This window comes from Giraffa tippelskirchi, chromosome 10, assembly GCF_054371585.1.
Source record: "Giraffa tippelskirchi isolate mGirTip1 chromosome 10, T2T-mGirTip1v1.2.pri, whole genome shotgun sequence".
In the NCBI taxonomy this organism is placed as follows: domain Eukaryota; kingdom Metazoa; phylum Chordata; class Mammalia; order Artiodactyla; family Giraffidae; genus Giraffa; species Giraffa tippelskirchi.
The window spans coordinates 107,446,463-107,466,776 of NC_137284.1; the positions used below are offsets into that span (position 1 = coordinate 107,446,463).

A 20,314-nucleotide genomic window follows, 5' to 3' on the forward strand; every position below is an offset into this window, starting at 1 on the left:
TAACTCAGTGGAAGTTTAATTCTTTGCTCACATAAAGTTAAAACCAGAGTTTCAGATTAGCAGGTGGTTCTCCAACAAGCAGTGTTTCAGGGACCCAGATTCCTTCCACCTATGGTTCTGCCATCTTTAACATGTGGTTTTCAGGCTTGATTTGTACAAGCCAGCAAAGAAAAAAGAACACTGAACACTAGAGGCTTTGTAAGAGCTAGCCCTGGAAAAGATAGACAAATATCGCTTCCTGCTCACAGCCAGAACTCAGACTATGGCCACACCTGACTGCCAGTGAGGCTGGGAAGTGGAATCTTGCTGTGTTTCTAGGAATAAGAGCAAAGAGTCTCTGCCAAGAACTGGAGACCTGGAGAAATGAAATAGTTCACCTAAGGTCTCACAGCTAATTCGCAGTAAATCTTGAATTTATCCACTACCAATCCATTTCCAGTGCTCTCAGAGGAGTAGTCAGCACTTTACTGCTTCCTATGTGCCAGGTATTTTGGTTAGGGGGGTAGTTATTTACATACTTTAATACTTTCATTCTCACAACAACCCACTGATGTAAATACTGTTACTTTTTATTTCACAGATTAAAAAAAATGTGGCAAACAGATGCTCAGTAACTTGGCTAAAGCCAGCAAGCTAGAGTGACCTGCGCTTTTTAGAGCCAAGTACTGTGAATCCAGGCAGTATAGCAACAAAATCTATGCTGTTTGTCATTCACTCTGCAACCACCTAATTCCATACAGTATTCCTTAAGTTTCTGCCTCCCTTTTTCACATTAGTTTGCTGCCTTCTCATTGTCTTTCATTTCTCCATTTATTCTTATTTTGTCCATTTTTCTCTTTTGTGTTAATTCTGTATATTTATCCATTCAATCTCTATTATGTGCCTACTATACACCAGGTTTCTACTTCTATGGAAATGAAGGTATATAGTAGAAGGAAAAAATGTGAACATATAAGTATATGTGCAATGACAAAGGGAGATATAAAAGTAGTACAGAAGAAGTGATTAAATCTGTGTGGAGGGGATGTGGTAGTTGGAGAAAGGTTTTTAAAATGTCTATAGAGGAATAGCTAGCTGAAGACAAAGGATGCACGTGTGCAAGGAAGACAGAAGGTAATAAGTTTATCTGGTTTAGCTCAGTTCAGTCACTCAGTTGTGTCCGACTCTTTGTGACCCCATGGACTGCAGCAGGCCAGCCTTCCCTGTCCATCACCAACTCCCAGAGCTTGCTCAAACTCATGTCCATTGAGTCAGTGATGTCGTCCAACCATCCCATCATCTGTTGTTCCCTTCTCCTCCTGCCCTCAATCTTTCCCAGCATCAGGGTCTTTTCCAATGAGTCAGTTCTTCGCATCAGGTGGCAAAAGTATTGGAGCTTCAGCTTCAGCATCAGTCCTTCCAATGAATATTCAAGACTGATTTCCCTTCAGATTGACTGGTTTGATCTCCTAGCCAACTCTCAAGAGTCTTCTACCAACATCACAGTTCAAAAGTATCAGTTCTTCAGTGCTCAGCTTTCTTTATGGTCCAGCTCTCACATCAATATATGACTACTGGAAAAACCATAGCTTTGACTAGACAGACCTTTGTCGGCAAAGTAATGTCTCTGCTTTTTAATATGCTGTCTATGTTTGTCATAGCTTTTCTTCCAAGGACCAAGTGTCCTTTAATTTCATGGCTGCAGTCACCATCTGCAGTGATTTTAGAGCACAAGAAAATAAAGTCTCTCATTGTTTCCACTTTTTCCCCATCTAGTTGCCATGAAGTGATGGGACTGGATGCCATGATCTTAGTTTTCTGAATGATGAGTTTTAAGCCAACTTTTTCACTCTCCTCTTTCACTTTCATCAAGAGGGTCTTTAGTTCTTCTTCGCTTTCTGCCATAAGGGTGGGGTCATCTGACAATTTGATCTCTTGTTCCTCTGCTTTTTGTAAATCCTTTTGTAAATCTGGAAGTTCTCTTTCACATACTGTTGAGGCCTAGCTTGGAGAATTTTGAGTATTACTTTGCTGGTGCGTGAGATGAATGCAATGATGCAGTAGTTTGAACATTCTTTGGCATTGCCTTTCTCTGGGACCGGAATGAAAACTGACCTTTTCCAAACCTGTGGCTACTGCTGAGTTTTCCAAATTTATCCATAGATATAAGGCAAATCAGTGTTGCTGATGGATAAAAAAGGCAAGAAGGTGGGCAAAGTAAGCAGCGTTAGACTATGGGAGCTTTGTATGCAAAGAAGCTGGACTTTATTAGGACCTTGATGTTAAGTTGGAGATGGTATGGTCAGATCTGAGTTTTAAATACTTTAGTCTGTTGACAGTAAAGAAGATATTTTTTTTTGAAAGGCAATTAGAAGTCAAGCTGACCAAAAAGAGGACAGTAATAGAAAATGTCTAATTTTTTTAAACTAAAGTGGGTATGTTAAACCCCTGATACATAAGCAGATTAGAGATTTAAATTTCTAAAAATAGTAGATCTTATAGAAGGAGATGATAACTTTCTGGGCAGTACCAATGTGAAGTCTTGTGTCTTCCTGGCACCTAATCCTACTCCTACTTGTGACTCACACTTGATAAATCTCTTTGGTTTGGGATGGAACTGTTTTCACCTTAGAGATGACAGGGTGTGAGAGGCACAAACCTTGACAAACTCTGAATGTGACATGATAACAAAAGGTTGTACATTCCAGCTTGTTTCAAAATTAGGGGAGAATTCCTTAGGATAATTTTTTCACCAGGGAGTAAGTTCTAAGTTCCTTGCTTTGTGACAACCCTCTGAATCAGGGACAGTCTGCAAATCTCAACTCACTAAATGAACCCCTGGGTTACCTCCCTACTGTCATGATATTAATTATTAAAGTTTGTTAGATTAATGGATTCTATTGTGATTTTTTTACTCATAATTTAATGTACTTGTGTTTTATTTATTCCATCAAATTAGTTTCTTTTAGCCAACTTTTCTATGTTGCGAGCTTATAAATTAGTGAAGGAATACCTAGTAATTCACAGGAAAGAAAAAGAAAGAGATTTACAAACAATATTTAGTTCCAGAATATCATAATACTGTGAAGAACTTGTGAAAAGATAGGCTAGGGAGAGATAACATTTAGAAGAATTAACTCTTGAATATTCTTTTGACCTACTCATACCTCATTTTGAGCATGACAGTCAGTACTGCATCAGCCTTCTTTTTTGTCTAGTCCCTAGTGTTTTATATTATGTGATTACTTTATATTATATCCTTTATATTTAAGTCCATTTTATTTTGTGTTTTATATTATGAACAAAGTTTTTCTGTTATAGCCAAAGGGCTTTATGTGGCATACATACAGCTGAAGGCATATGTCATAACATACAACTTATTTGGAGCTATTCAGTTGAAAAAGTGAAGTGATACAGAATTTGGGAGAGGAATTACTTCTTTTGAGAAACTGGTATTGAGTAATATATTTTGGGAATCTGTATACGTCTGTATTCACAGATTAATAGAACTATATTATTGAATAGTTGGTTGTTTGGAGAAAAAGCATAAGTTAATAGTGCAAAATCATAATTACAGTTTTTAGATAATTGAGAACTGAGATGCACCAATAGGTGTGGAAGTTACAGGAAAACATTAGTTCAGTTTTAGAAAAGATTTTCTCACATACACAGCATCTATCTTTGTAATAGGTACTCCTATGGTATATTCCTATTCCAGAAATGGTGAATATTACATTTATAAATTTATAGAAGTGATTCCTGTTTTGCATAGTTGATTAAAGTAGATGGCTCACATAATCTACCAATCTGTGATTTAGTGGCCCTCCAAAAAAGGACCCATTTGGGTGTGAAATGTGTAGGTTTCTTTTCTTCTCTCCAAAACATTATTCAGATTTTGTCCAAGGGTGAGTCTGACTAAAGGAAAATGAAGGGTTGATTTTGAAATAAATGTTCCACATTCCAAACTTGGGTTCAAGAATTATTTTTAAAAATTAAAGTTTCCATTTTTAAACATCATTTTATAAATGAAAAAAATAGCTTTAGGTACAATTTTTGCCATTCTGTTTTAAATATCAGTTATATGTTTCTGATTATAAGAATAGCACATGTTTTTAAAATTTGAAAAATCAGAAGAATTACCATTCAGAAATAATCTCTGTAAAACTTTTTAGGTATACTCTCATAGCCTTTCCCTGTGCATATATATTATATACACACATACATGGTTTTCAGAGAATTAATATTATTTTGTAAATATAGAATTTTGTATTCTGAAAACTTTGGTTCAGTTGCTAAGTCGGGTCAGACTCTGCAACCTCATAGACTGCAGTACACCAGACTTTTCACCATCTTCCAGAGTTTCCTCAGACTCATGTCCATCGAGTTGGTGATGCCATCCAACCATCTCATACTCTGTCATCCTCTTGTCCTCCTGCCTTCGGTCTTTCCTGGTATCAGGGTCTTTTCCAATGAGTTGGCTCTTTGCATCAGATGGCCAAAGTATTGAAGCTTCAGCATCAGTCCTTCCAATGAATATCCTGGATTGATTTCCTTTAGGCTTGACTGGTTTGATCTCCTTGCTGTCCAAGGGACTCTCAAGCATCTTCTTCAGCACCACAGTTGAAAAGCATCAGTTCTTCAGCATTCAGCCTTCTTTATGGTCTATCTATCACATCTGTGCACTATTACTGGAAAAACCGTAGCTTTGACTATATGGACCTTTGTTGGCAAAGTGATGGCTGTGCTTTTTAATATGCTGTCTAGGTTTGCCATAGCTTTTTTTCCAAAGAGCAAGCATCTTTTAATTTCATGGCTGCAGTCACCATCTGCAATGATTTTGGAACCCAAAAAAATAAAGTCTGTCACTGTTTCCATTTTTTTCCCCCACATATTTGCTATGAAGTGATGGGGCCAGATGCCATGATCTTTGTTTTTGAAAACTGTTCCACACCATTAAATAGTCTTCCAATATATTAATGTCTATATACATGTGATAATGGAGCTTCTCTGATAGTTCATATGGTAAAGAATCCACCTACAATGCAGGAAATGCAGGAGACCTGGGTTTGATTACTGCGTTGGGAAGATCCCCTAGAGAAGGGAATGGAAACCCACTCCAGTATTCTTGCCTGGAGAATCCCATGGACAGAGGAGCCTGGGGGGCTACAGTACAGTACATGGGGTCACAAAGAGTCAGACACAGCTGAGGAACTAACACTTTACTTTTCACATGTGAAAATGCAATAATTTACTTAGTCTTCTATATTGTTCATTTAGTTTGTTTCTATTTCTGGTGTGAAAAATTCACTTCAGTTACCATCTTTGTAGAAGTATTTTTATGTTTTGATTATTCCCTTAAATACCTGACTTCCCTGGTGGCTCAGACGGTAAAGCGTCTGCCTACAATGCTCAAGACCTGGGTTCAATCCCTGGGTCAGGAAGATCTCCTGGAGAAGGAAATGGCAACCCACTCCAGTATTCTTGCCTGGAAAATCCCATGGACAGAGGAACATGGTAGGCTACTGTCCATGGGGTCGCAAAGGGTTGGACATGACTGAGCAACTTCACTTTCTTTCACTTTCTTAAATACCTAGAACCAAAATTTAGGTTGGTTTGGTTCCAGGGTCTTGGCTAGACCCTAGCCAAAGTTGGCTCTTTTCTAGGATCCTCATAAATATTGCTAAATTACAGAAATATACCAATTATTACAGTGTGTGGTTTCATGGCATCCTCTCTAATACTCAATATTAATCTAATATTTGTCAATTTTATAGATGAAAATATTATTTTTACAATTTACCTTGTTTTAATATTAGTGATTTAGAACATGAGTATTTAGTTACTTTTACTTGTATTAATTCTTTGTCCATTTATGTAGTGAGGAGTTCATTGATATTTTATGAATATGTCTGTTAGAAAAGTTTTGTTTGAAAACTTAGCTCAGAGAAACTCCATCTTAATCAAAATGGGGTGTCCTACTGATTAGTACAAATATTTATACAATTCCACTACTTCTAAAATAATCTAGATTGTGTTACGATTTTTGTTGCTGAATGAATATCACAAATTTGTGAAGCATCCCATATTTTAAAGTCTCTGTGACTCCCTTTCTCACTTGGTATAGGTCCTTGCTCAAATACCACCTTTTTGAGGAGTTCCACTCGATGATCCTAAGTACACTTGCAACTTCTGCCTGTGACCTACACTTCAGTTTCCTTTTCAGCTCTACTTCCTTTTCCATTATACTTACCACTTTCTGAAAGACTGTTTAATAGGTTTTGTTGTTTGATATGTCTATTTTCTGTCTCTCCTTACTAAATGTACTAAAATGTGAGTCTCATGAGGACAGGAATTGCTCAGTGTTGTTTTAGCACCCTGCTATATTCAAAGCACTCAGAACAGTACCTGGCATATAGCAGGCATTTGATAAATCTTTGTTGAATGAATGAATGAATATCAATAGATGTATTACTGAGTTAAAAGATCCTTGTCCTAGTGAATAACAATAATTTTAATGTACCTTATTGTACATATACGAATTTTAAAATATATGAAGTGAAAATTAATTTTGTTTTGTGTTTTTATAGATAATTTTTAACACATTACAGTTGTTTGCATTTACTTCCCTTGCCATTTTAATTATGAGGCTGAAGCTCTTTTTGACACCTCACATGTGTGTTATGGCTTCCCTGATATGTTCTCGGCGGGTAAGGTATTCATTCTTTTATAACTACTCTATAACACTATAGCAACTACAATGTAGTTAATCATGGTTTTGCTCACTAATCTAAAACATAAAAACACTCAGTGTTTTTTTATCTTAAATGATTTAAAATACTAGTTTGTGATTCATTATAGCATAAGAAAAGCAAATTCAAGGAGCTTTGAAATTTATTCCTAGATTTTAGCTGATAATTCTGTGACTTTCCCCTCTATTAGTATTCTCACTAATATAGTTTTTGAAATTCAGGTCAGTGTAACAGCTTCGTGGCCCATCAAAACTATCCTCAAGTGCTCTTGTAATACTAGAGAAGGAAGATGCAGTGCAATTGCTCTAGTATTGTCCTGTTGGGCTTGAATAATCAGTGGAAAAATTGTCAATTTCCAGGGTTCTGTTACTATAGCTCATATGCAAGACAGCTAGATAAAGTAGCTAGAATTTTGGGACCAAGTTACTTCTAGAGACCCCTTATTTGGTTTTGATTATAAATGTTTTACCTTAGACTAACATAATACTTATATTCCTGAGAGGGTAAAAATTGTCAGTACCAGTGGTATTTCCCTAGATATTCAAGATGTCCATAAAAGACATCCAGATATTATGGGATTTAGTTCAAGGATATGTCAGAATTATGATTTGCTAACCTTAATTCCTGGTTGTAAATCTGTACTGGAATGATCTGGTATTTCTTCTTTAATTCTTTCAAGAGGAAAGTAAGCTCCATTTTAACTGGATTATATAATTCTAAAATATTTGCTGGTTTTAAACAATAGATAATTATTATATTCTGTATATTATTAGTATCAAATGGTAATCCATCTTGGTTTAGGTAGAAAGGTGAGAATATATTATTGACCCAATAGCACTGTTCATATAAGAATTATAAATAAATGGTTTCTTTCATTTCAGCTCTTTGGCTGGCTTTTTTGCAGAGTTCGTTTTATGCCTCTTATCCTCGGTCTTGTAACAATAATGTCAATACAAGGTTATGCAAACCTCCGTAATCAATGGAGCATAATAGGAGAATTTAATAATTTGCCCCAGGAAGAACTGATACAGTGGATCAAATACAATACCAGGCCGGGTATGTAGCTGTTTTGATTATATGTATAGCTAGCACACACACATACACTCATACACATTAGATGTTGTTACACATTTGTATATATTGTATAGTTGTCATTTCATATGTATTTGTGTGTATATATACAATTTAAAAAAACACATGCTTTCATACCTTCACACGTTTTGAGTGTGTTAATTGCAGTGTTCAACAAGTCAAATTTCCTAAAGGAAACTTTGTGTCCTCTTTAAACCCCTCCTGGATACCTGTTAAAAAGAATTTTAATTGATTTCGAGAGTTAATGATTGTTCACAAGTTATATGCTATAACTCTGAGATTATTATTGTATTTTAATCATAACAGTGACACCTCAAAGGAAAAAACCTTTAATGACAAACTTTCACACTGTGTGACAGGCCACTGGAGAAACCAATTTTGACTGTGGGGAGGTTAACAATACCCCTCCCATTACTTCCATCAGTGCATACCCTCTGCTCCATGTCTATAAAACCAATCACATACAGAGGGGTTAAAATCTTGGACATTTGAGTTTTTTCACTAATTCATCTCAAAAAGATGATTATACATGCTACTGTTAAATAGTTTAAAATACTCTTTTAGCTTTTCTTTTCTTACAGTCTTTATCTAAGACCACCTCAAGCAGATTGATATTTACTTCATTTTTAAATACCTTTCCAGTGAATTAATATATTCTATACTATTTTCTGCAACTACTCTATAGTCCTGTCTGAGACAGTTTTTTCTGGCTTAAGTTCTTCACTATGATTTATTTAAATTTATCCTGTGACTCTTTGAGCCACTTTCCTCTTATCTCTTATTTGGTAGTCATCATTTTACTTATTAGCTATCGTTAAGGTAAACTCATAAACTTCAACTCAGATATTTGGTCTGTGTCTTTCAAAGGGTGTAGATGATAATGCCTTGTCACTTAGACTCTAAGTCTTAGAGCTTCCAGGCTAGTTTAATCAGAATTTTTGAATTAATACTGTATTTTTACCCTATAAGGTACAAGGTAGTTACTGCCTTTACTCTCTCTCTCGCCCCTCACCACTTACACCTGTTTTTCCAAAGCTTTAAAAGGTACCTGTTCTTTTCATGTTTGCTTGCATCTTTGCTCCAGTGTTTGTCTTGGGTTCTTGGCAAAGAGAGCCTGTGTTTAGCAACTTATCCTTCTAAGACAATTCCCACAAACTCCTACATCATTTTTGCCTCTTCTTTGATTCTACCAATTTTTCTCATCTCTGTATTATGGGTTCTTTCATGGTTACCACATGTTTTATTGAAAGCAGCTTGAGATTCTATAGTTAAGGTGAGACTAGAGCTTACATTCGGGTCTACCACGTAGTTTTGCATAGTTTGTACACAGCACAAAGGTGCTCAGTTGAGAAGACAAGTGGGAACTGTAATCCAGCCTGTGGTCCACTCACAAGTCATGTATTAGTGAGGTTCTGTCAGATCAGAAGGGATACTTTTTTCTAATACATGCAGTAGGCTAATTGGAGATTTAAACATATTATAGAAAAGATCCTATGGTTTCCCTGTCATGCTCATATTTGATGCTTTACTCCCAAGAGGAAAGAAGCAGCTAAGGAGTATTTCCCCCTTTCCCTCTGTTTTATAGATGGTTTCTTCTCAGTGGTTCCAGTTCTTGCTGGACAGGTTTCCCTAGTTTCTTCTGGATGACCCTGGTCCTGAGCTTGGGTTCCTCTAGCCCAGAGTTTCTCAACTTTGATATTCGGGGCTACCCTTTACACTGGCAGAATAATATTTAGCAGCATTCCTTTCTTCTACCCATCAAATGTCAGTAGTACCTCTCCCTTAACAGTGTGGTAACCAAAAATGTCTCCAGAAGTTTCCAGGAGCAAAATTACTTCGACTGAGAACCACTACTCTTGTCTAAGAGCTTTTCGTCATTAATTATTGAATCTTACAGTAATAAAGATATGTTTACTTCAGTTTATTTATATATTTTTAAATGTAAGGCATATGAAGAGATATAAATCCCTTAGAAGAAATGTAATAGCCCTCATAGTCAACAAAAGAGTCCAAAATGCAGTACTTGGGTGTAGTCTCAAAAACAACAGAATGATCTCTGTTTGTTTCCAAAGCAAACCATTCAATATCACAGTAATCTAAGTCTATGCACCAACCACTAATGCCAAGGAAGCTGAAGTTGAATGACCTGTGAAAACCTATGAGACCTTCTAGAACTAGCACCAAAAGAGATATCCTTTTCATCACAGGAGACTGGAATGCAAAAGTAGGAAGTCAAGAGATACCTGGAATAACAGACAAATTTGGCCTTGGAGTACAAAATAAAGCAGGGCAAAGGTTGATAAGAGTTTTGCCAAGAGAATGCATACACCCTCTTCCAACATAGCAAGCACCCTCTTCCAACACAAAAGAGACGGCTCTACACATGGACATCACCAGATGGCCAGTACTGAAATCAGATTGATTATAGTCTTTGCAGCCAAAGATGGAGAAGCTCTATACAGTCAGAAAAACAAGACCAGGAGCTGACTGTGGCTCAGATCATGAACTCTTTACTGCCAAATTCAGACTTAAATTGAAGAAAGTAGGGAAAACCACTAGGCCATTAGGGTATGATCTAAGTCAAATCCCTACAATTATACAGTGCATGTGACAAGTGGATTCAAGGGATTAGTTCTGATAGAGTGCCTGAAACACTATGGACAGAGTTTCATAACATTGTATAAGAGGTGGTGATCAAAACTATGCCCAAGAAAAAGAAATGCAAAAAGACAAAATGATTGTCTGAGGAGGCCTTACAAATAGCTAAGAAAAGAAGAGAAGTGAAAGGCAAAGGAAAAAAGGAAAGATACACCCATCTGAATGCAGAGTTCCAAAGAATAAAAGGAGAGATAAGAAAGCCTTCCTAAGTGAACAATGCAAAGAAACAGAGGAAAACAATAGAATGGGAAAGACTAGAGATCTCTTCAAGAAAATTAGAGATACCAAGGGAACATTTCATGCACAGATGAGGACAATAAAGGACAGAAATGATATGGACCTAACAGAAGCAGAAGATATTGAGAGGAGGTGGCAAGAATACACAGAACTATTCAAGAAAGATCTTCATGACCCAGATAACCATGATGGTGTGATCACTTGCCTAGACCCAGACATCCTGGAATGCAAAGTCAAGTAGGTCTTAGGAAGCATGACTATAAACAAAGCTAGTGGAGGTGATGGAATTCCAGTTGAGCTATTTCAAATCCTCAAAGATGATGCTGTGAAAGTGCTGCACTCAATATGCCAGCAAATCTGGAAAACTCAGCAGTGGCCACAGGACTGGAGAAGGTCAGTTTTCATTCCAATCCCAAAGAAAGGCAATGCCAAGGAATGCTCATACAAATGGATCATAGAAAAAGCAGAAGAAGTCCAGAAAGGCATCTACTTCTGCTTCATTGACCACACTAAATAAAGCCTTTGACTGTGTGGACCACAACAAAATATGGAAAATTCTTCAAGAGATGAGAATATTAAACCACCTAACCTGCCTCCTGAGAAACCTGTATGCAAGTCAAGAAGCAACAATTAGAACTGGACATGGAATAATGGACTGGTTCCAAATTGGGAAAGGAGTACGTCAAAGCTATATACTGTCACCTTGCTTATTTAACTTATAGGTAGAGCACATCATGCAAAATGCCAGGCCGGATGAAGTGCAAGCTGGAATCAAGATTGCTGGAAGAAATATCAATAACCTCAGATATGCAGATGACACCACCCTTATGGAAGAAAGCAAAGAGGAACTAACAAGCCTCTTGATGAAGGTGAAAGAGGAGAGTGAAAAAGTTGGCTTAAAACTCAGCATAGATAAAATGAAGATCATGGTATCCAATCATGGCAAATAGATGGGGAAACAATGGAAACAGTGACAGACTTTATTTTCTTGGGCTCCAAAATCACTGCAGATGGTGACTGCAGCCATGAAATTAAAAGACACTTGCTCCTTGGAAGGAAAGCTATAACAGACCTAGACAACATATTAAAAAGCAGAGACATTACTTTGCCGACAAAGGTCTGTCTAGTCAAAGCTATGGTTTTTCCAGTAGTCATGTATGGAAAGTGAAAGTGAAGTTGCTCAGTCGTGTCTGACTCTTTGTGACCCCATAGACTGTAGCCTACCAGGTTCCACCGTCCATGGGATTTTCCAGGCAAGAATACTGGAGTGGGTTGCCATTTCCTTCTCCAGGATATTTTCCCGACCCAGGGATTGAACCCGGGTCTCCCGCATTGTAGGCAGACGCTTTACTGTCTGAGCCACCAGGGAACATGTATGGATGTGAGATTTGGACCATGAAGAAGACTGAGAGCCCAAGAACTGATACTTTTGAACTGTGGTGTTGGAGAAGACTCCTGAGAGTCCCTTGGACAGCAAGGATATCAAACCAGTCAATCCTAAAGGAAATCAATCCTGAATATTCATTGGAAGGACTGATGCTGAAGCTGAAGCTTCAATACTTTGGCTACCTGATGCGAAAAACTGACTCATTGGAAAAGACCCTGATGCTGGGAAATATTGAAGACAGGAGGAGAAGGCAATGACAGAGGATGAGATGGTTGAATGGCATCACTGACTCAATGGACATGAGTTTGAGCAAGCTCCGAGAGATGGTGAAGGACAGGGAAGCTGGTGTGCTGCAGTCCATGGGGTTGCAAAGAGTTGGACATGACTGAGCGACTGAACAGCAACAACAAATTCATTCAAAGTTACATTTAGAATGATTAATTATATTTGAAAATAAATATTCAATTATTTCCAGTAGATCTGAGTGATATGCCTAGTTCTCATTGGTGGTTTTACTTTGCTGATTAAAAGTGATAACAATCTTCCTAATTATATAATCATTTATTATATGATTATAATAAATCATATTTATTTCTTTCCATTTGGTCTTTTTGTCTCTCAAGAAATACAACTAAAACTGAAGCCACACAGTAGATTTTGGGGTATCACTAGTTATAACCAAAAAGCAACGGGTTTATACATGGTATTACTCCAGAAAGTACTACTAACACGTAATGAAATGGTTTGATGAAATGTATATATTTATAAAGTCAAACAAAAACTAAGAAGACTTAGTTATGAATATTTAAAAGTGATCTGAGGGAAGAAAATGCCTTTATCTGGCAAGTTCTCGGGATTACAGTTCATAACCCACAAAACTCACTTTAAAACATGTACCATCAGACTTGCCCTTTATAAGTCTTCTAGTTCCTAGAACTCCTAGAACTTCTAGTAAAATTTCATATCTTGTTCCTTGGAACAAGATATGAAATTTTACAATTCTTTCCCATCTTTGTGGTGCTATCTGTTAGTATAGCACTTGAACAGGGCAGTGTGCTTTAGTGAAGTGGCTAAGAGGGTGGGCTCTGATAGTTCCTAGCTATGCTGGCTTGGGCTAATTTCTTTGCTGTCTCTTAGCTTCCTAATCTACAAAACAGGAATAACATAGAACCCACCCCCAAAGCTGTGCAAGTTAAATTGTATAATCACCAAGTGTATGGCACCAAGATAACATTTAACAAAAGTTGGCTATTATTATGTAGACCATCAGTAAATATTAAGTGAAAAAAAAAAGAATGCTGTCAATGATTATTATTTTAACTGTACTTCATCTTGCTTGGGCTTCCCTGGTAGCTCTTCTCGTAAAGAATCCGCCTGCAATGCAGGAGAGCCTGGTTTGATTCTTGGAATGGGAAGATCCCCTGGAGAAGGGATAGCCTACCCACTCCAGTATTCCTGGGCTTCCCTGGTGGCTCAGACGGTAAAGAATATGCCTGTGATGTAGGAGACCTGAGTTCAATTCCTGGGTTGGGAAGATCCCCTGGAGCAGGAAATGGCAACCTACTCTGGTATTCTTGCCAGAAAAATCCCATGGACAGAGGAGCCTAGTAGGCTACAGTCCATGGGGTTGGAAAGAGTTGGACACGCCTGAGCATCTAAGCACAGCACATCTGTCTTAATTGGGTTCAAAATATTACAGATGAGTAACTTTTGGTTTTCTTTAAAACATGTTGTTAAGAAATATAATCTTGTTTTCCAGATGCTGTTTTTGCTGGTGCCATGCCTACAATGGCAAGTGTCAAGCTTTCCACTCTTCACCCCATTGTGAATCACCCACATTATGAGGATGCAGACTTGAGGTGGGCAACTGATAGAATACTACAACCAGACACATCAGTGACTTCTACTGACTCACAGGAATAGGGAAAGTTTTTATATACACACATACACATTCTTTCATCCTCATGTTCATTCTAGAAGTTAAAAAGTAATAACAATTCAGAAATTACAACATGTACTTGTTAAAGTAACCTTAATAAATTACTGAAAACTGAAGAAAGCAAAACTGAATTTTGCTCAAAGTAAAAAAATAGATCACATTTATGACTAGCCTCTGTGTGTTTCTGTGGGTGTGTCTGTTCCAGTGACACTACTAAATAGTAGTAACAAGAAGAGAATAGACTTGGCTCATGGCCATCATTTGCCAACCCCTGTTCCAGATTCCACAGCCCCTCTGCCTGATTTAAGAAACCACTCTTGATCTTACTGGGGCCAAAGATTAGCCTTTTTTTCACAGGTAAAAAGAGTTTATGAAGTCCACTATGTTAAATGCTTTTATGAAAATTTGGGTTGCTCTTTTGCTAGTTGATTATGGGAACCCTAGTTTCCACTGAAATCTGAAAGTTTTATTTTCCTTAAGTGACTTTTAAAAATTATTTTAATCATCCTAGTAATTGGATAATCTTTTCCTTTTAATGTGACTTTGGTTTATTGTTAAAGGTAATATTTTAAATTATTTAAAGTTTTATGTTTGGTTTTGAAGATTGGGCATTCTGTATGCTTGAACTCCTAAGAAAAGTCTAATCATTTATTTAGGATTTTATAAAAACTCCCATTTAGAACTAAACCATCTGTCTACCATATTTTGGTAAGCATTCCTGTCTCTCAAGTTTCTGTTGGTGCTTTCTCTACCTGACTACTACTGTAGATGCCCACTGTCTAATTATTGTATTTATTACATCCAGCTTCAACTCATATGTCTTTCAGACCTTCTCTAAATGAAATTATCTACTGAAATCTGTATTTTCACTATATTTAGCCTCTATCTGAATTTCTTCCAGATTAGTTATTTTATGAATTATGCAAAGCTAATTTTATATTCTGAACTATTATACTGCTACCTATCTCTAGACTCTAAACTGGCTTATACACTGATAATCAGTACCTGCAAAATTAAAATTTCTGTAAGTTTTAGAACATTTAAAATGTAAGTAAAATGTGGAAATTTCTATCCCCAAATAATTCATGCTGTTTGGGGTCATGTATAGTCAGTGCTCTATCCAGTAGGCATTGGGGTTTAAATTTGGTAACAAAATTTCTTTAGTCAACTCTATTATCACTTATTTAGAAAAATTTTTTTAACTTGTTTGAATTTAAAGAGCTCGGACAAAAATAGTTTACTCTGCATATAGTCGAAAATCTGCAAAAGAAGTGAGAGATAAGTTGGTGGAGTTACATGTAAATTACTACATTTTAGAAGAGGCATGGTGTGTTGTGAGAACTAAGTGAGTATGAGCCCTATGCTGTATGATATATATATGGTATATTTTAAAGCAATGAATGTTTTACTTCATTACGGCAGTCCTGATTCTTTAAAAATTTTAATTTTAAATTAATTCCATTAAATTGTTATCTTGGCATTTTATTTAAAATTATTGCATGGAATTATACTATTTAAGCATAATGTAATTACAGAAATGATAGTGTGTATTGCTATCCTAATTCTCTCATTTTAACATCTGAATGTAGCTTTTTTCCATAATTCTCAAGTTTTTTAAACTTTTATTAGATATCTAAAATACAGATTTGAATTTACAGACAAGTGAGATACTAGCATTGTGCTACTACAGCTGATTTACACTGGATTTATAAGACATATAAGAAAAGTTTCACATAACTCAGAAGGACATAATAAGAAAATGTTTCTAATTAACAGTTTTAAATTTCTAAATTTTGAATACCTAAAAATACATCAAATTCTGAGATGTGTAATGAATATCTTCAGGCCTTTGTTTAGTCTCCTTGATTTAAAAAGTCCTTGGTTGTATTAATCTTAACATTAAGAATTTTCATTTCTCCTATGAATAATTAAGAATTGGCTATATGAGACTTTGAAGAGCTAATTTTGAAGATTTTAGTAGCTAATTTTTGTATCTAGTTTTAAAATCTAATAAATAATGTATAGGAAGAAGTATATCAGTACTTGCAAATGGGAGTGGGGACTATATGCTCCAGTCAAATGCCAGAGATTGAGACTGAATACAAAAGCAAAACCCATCTGTGTGCTTCTCTACAGGAAGATGCATTTTAAGTACAAATACATGAAAGAAAGGTTGAAGTAGAAAGGATAAAAATGTTACCACTTGAGTAACCATGTGTGTAGCATATGCTAAATATGTATTTTCTAGCATATTCTAAAAAGGCAACACTATAGTGTGGAAGGAAGATCAGTACTTAGCTAGGCTGATGTTTCGGGGAGAGGATTGACTATAAAAGGGTACAAGGGAACTCGTTGAGGTGATGGAAGTTTTCCATGTTGTGATTATGATGGTGCTCACACACCTATACACGTTTACCCACGCTTATGAAACTTTACACATAAACTGGGTGAATTTTGTTGTACATAAATTATACCTCAATATAGACTGATTTTGTCTGACTTCTTCCATATAATGATTCCTGTGCAGGGTTATTCTCTAGTGAGAAATATCTCATTCAGTCAACTCAGAAAGGGAAGAGTTGAGAGTAATATTGGCAGAAGAGCTTCTCTTTCCTGCTTTGGACTTTATATGTTTTCATGCTAATTTAAGTCAAAATTTAAGTTCAAGAATATGAAGTAGGTAATTCATCAGGAATTAGATTAACTATTAACTTTGCTTTAATTTGTCTCATTCTACTGTAAATGGGTATTATGTTTGGATGGCAGTACCGCTTAGAACATATATTCATTTATGTTTCACTTTGAAGGTGGATTTTTAAATATATGTTTCTGAATTACATTGAACTCTTATTATTTGATTCAATAATATACTGGCTGTTTGGTTAACTGGAATATAAGAATATAGCATAATTTCATTTTATTATTAATATCTGAATTTTAAACATGTTTTTTGAAATGTGCTAAGATGTTTAATTTATTAAATGTTAGTCTCTAAAAATCTGAGCTATTTTATAATTATAGTTATTCTAGATATGAATGCATTTTTAATATATATGTGTGTGCCTATTTTTTCAGGCCTGGTTGCAGTATGCTTGAAATTTGGGATGTGGAAGACCCTTCTAACTCAGCTAACCCTCCCTTATGTAGCGTCTTGCTCAAGGATGCGAGGCCATACTTCACCACAGTGTTTCAGAATAGTATGTACAGAGTGTTAAAGGTTAATTGAGAAGAGATTACCCTTTACACTATGGTGCAAAGAGGTGCACAAAAACAATCACTTTAGTTTATTTACATTAATAAAAATCACAAGCTTTAATAAGGGACCCTTAAAAACAAGATAGGAAAAATGATTTAAAGTTTTTCTAATTTCTGAAAGGTAAATTATTTCATTGTTTTTCATTGAATGTCAGCCTTATTAAATTTGTCATATAAATGAGTAAATCATTTCATATTCCATAAATAAATGTTCATCTTAAAGTTTTAAAGAGGAAAAATATATGTAAAAGAGCAACTAAATCGAATAAATCAAGAATATATAAGTCCTTTTGTATCCAACTAGGTGAATTGCTTTGAATTTTCTCTAGTTCTAGGATGTACCAACTCAAACTCTTTAAAACACTTGGAAGAGACTAAATGCAGTTTCTGAAATGACACTTCCCTAAGATCCTGGTACTGATCACAACCTTTACCTTTGTGAGGAAATTTGTTTGTAACCATGTGTCTATTAAGGTTGTTTTTGCCTTTAGTAGCCCTCAGGAAAGATCTTTAATAGCTTTTAACAACTTGTTTTTTATCATTTAAAGTTAAGTATTTTTCAAAACAGCTTATTTTGCAATGTTTTCAATCTTTTAAAATTTATTTATCCAGCCAGATATTTTCCACTGATCAGTTCTCAATTTAAGTTCAGCAGATTATTAATCTGTCTTTTAGAATCCAGTGGGGTTTTTTTTCTTTTACTATCCAAGTAAATTAAAATTGATATACTACACAGCCAAATTTAGGGCTTAAGCATAATCAGAAAAGAAAACCGAGTTAAATTTATCAAATAAAATTTGAAGAAGCAAAGGCATTTTCATCTTGAAGTCCTGTAGCTTGTTGGTCATAGTCATTTTTTCCCCAGTCACCATCTTTTTTACTAATATGTTTTAAGTCCTTGTTTAGTTTTGGTTTTGGATGAGGACAGTAATGTTTTATAGATCCTCTCTCCCAGTATAAAACCTACACAACAGTAATGCTTTGAAAAGTGGTAGTTATCTGGAAAATATGGTTGCCAACTGGAAAGTTAAACACTCTCTCTGATTGATAGATGTTGAATATGCCATATCTGTAGTATTTTAATGTGCATCTACTTTAATAATCTTGGAATGTTTGTAATTCCCTTGTTTTTGGCCCTCTGTGTTTGAGATAGCAAAATGACTGAATTCCATAGATTAGTTCATTTATAGTATGTAGAAAATTACATATACAGGAAAACCAGTAAATTATTTTTCAACTTTTATTATAGTTGTAAAATATTTTAATACAAGATACAGAACAGCTAAGAATACAAAATTGTATTTATATTCACATTTTCAGATACTTTGTTTTGATGTAAGTATGGGGCAAAGAATAAAAGGAGATAGAACACCTAACACAAAAATTGAAATATACTTTGGATGATGCTTTCATAGGAACTATTCTAAAGAAGTTGGTAGAATTTTTAAAGAACTTTATCAGTTAATAAAATATGCAGTACAAGTATATTTACATGGATTTATATAAAGGGAATCAATAAAATTATTTTCAACTTTTATAGTTGTAAAATATTTTAATACAAGATGCAAAGCCACTAAGAAAGCATTATTTTAGCATTTTCAAATATTTCATTTGGTGTATATGTGGGATAAAGAAAGAAAAGAGCTACAACACCTAAGATTAATGAAATGAAAGTAGCACATTTTGGACAGTATTTTCATAAGCAACATTTAAAAGAAGTTGCTAGAATTTAGCAACAAAAATGGATGAATTGGATTAACTAAAACATATTTCATATAAATATAATGTATTAATATGAATTTATGTTATTTTCACACACTATATATGTTTTAAATTAAAAAAGCCCTTGAAGATCCTGGTATGTGTTTTCTGTCTTTCTTCATTCTTTACTGAAACACATTTGGAAATAGAAATCACTCTGATATGAAGGTAGAAATCATGGTTTCCTGACCATGTTTACACTGATAGTGTTTTTTTTAACCACTTTAAAACAATTCTGTGTGGTCTCACACAAAAGGCAATGTACTATGGGGGAAGTAGTGTGCCTTTGTAACCATGTGGATCTCAGTGTGAGTCCTGATAACTTTCATTTTCTAGGTATATTACCTACCATCCATCGAAAAGATATTTATTGAACACTTACTGTATGTCAGGCACTATTCTTGGCCGTGTGGCTTGACTCTGAAAACTTCAGTTTCTTAACACATAAAGGAGACTCACACTACCTACTTGGCAGAGTCATTTTGAGGATTAGTGAGATTATGTATTACAGCACATACAGACTCTCGACCATTGTTAGCCCGTTTACTCTTTCTCCCTTACCCACCGATAACCAGTTCTGTAATATCGTGTTACCTGGTGTGTTGTCTCATTTCAGAATTCCAAATAGTCCTACTTTTTTTAAAAAAAATTATTCTTTAATTGGAGGGAAATTGCTTTACAGTTGGCTTAAAGCTCAACATTCAGAAAACTAAGATCATGGCATCTGGTTCCATCACTTCATGGGAAATAGATGGGGAAACAGTGGAAACAGTGGCTGACTTTATTTTTTTGGGCTCCAACATCACTGCAAATGATGATTGCAGCCATGAAATTAAAAGACGCTTACTTGTTAGAAGGAAAGTTATGACCAACCTAGATAGCGTATTAAAAAGCAGAGATATTACTTTGTCAACAATGATCCGTCTAGTCAAGGCTATGGTTTTTCCAGTAGTCGTGTGGATGTGAGAGTTGGACGGTGAAGAAAGCTGAGCGCCGAAGAATTGATGCTTTTGAACTGTGGTGTTGGAGAAGACTCTTGAGAGTCCCTTGGACTGCAAAGAGATCCAACCAGTCCATCCTAAAGGAGATCAGCCCTGGGTGTTCATTGGAAGGACTGATGTTGAAGCTGAAACTCCAATACTTTGGCCACCTCATGCGAAGAGTTGACTCATCTGAAAAGACCCTGATGCTGGGAAGGATTGGGGGCAGGAGAAGGGGACGACAGAGGATGAGATGTCTGGATGGCATCACCGACTT

General features: G+C 35.7%; 1 protein-coding gene across 9 annotated transcripts in view; it reads left to right on the top strand.

Annotated features, from left to right (window-relative positions):
* The window catches only part of DPY19L2 (dpy-19 like 2), a 79,798-nt gene extending 60,647 nt beyond the window's left edge, over positions 1-19,151 (top strand). For 3 of the 9 annotated variants that reach the window (XM_081534250.1, XM_081534251.1, XM_081534257.1), the window contains 5 exons: positions 6,567-6,686; positions 7,610-7,784; positions 13,862-13,961; positions 15,261-15,386; positions 17,117-19,151. In XM_081534250.1, the coding sequence (XP_081390376.1) occupies positions 6,567-6,686; positions 7,610-7,784; positions 13,862-13,961; positions 15,261-15,386; positions 17,117-17,267 (672 nt within the window). In that variant the 3' untranslated portion in view covers positions 17,268-19,151. Of the gene's footprint in view, positions 1-6,566; positions 6,692-7,609; positions 7,785-13,861; positions 13,962-14,246; positions 14,399-15,260; positions 15,387-17,116 lie in introns of those variants that run through there. The other 6 variants (XM_081534252.1, XM_081534253.1, XM_081534255.1 and 3 more) reach the window with 4 other exon arrangements.
* Positions 19,152-20,314: the final 1,163 nt, after the last annotated feature.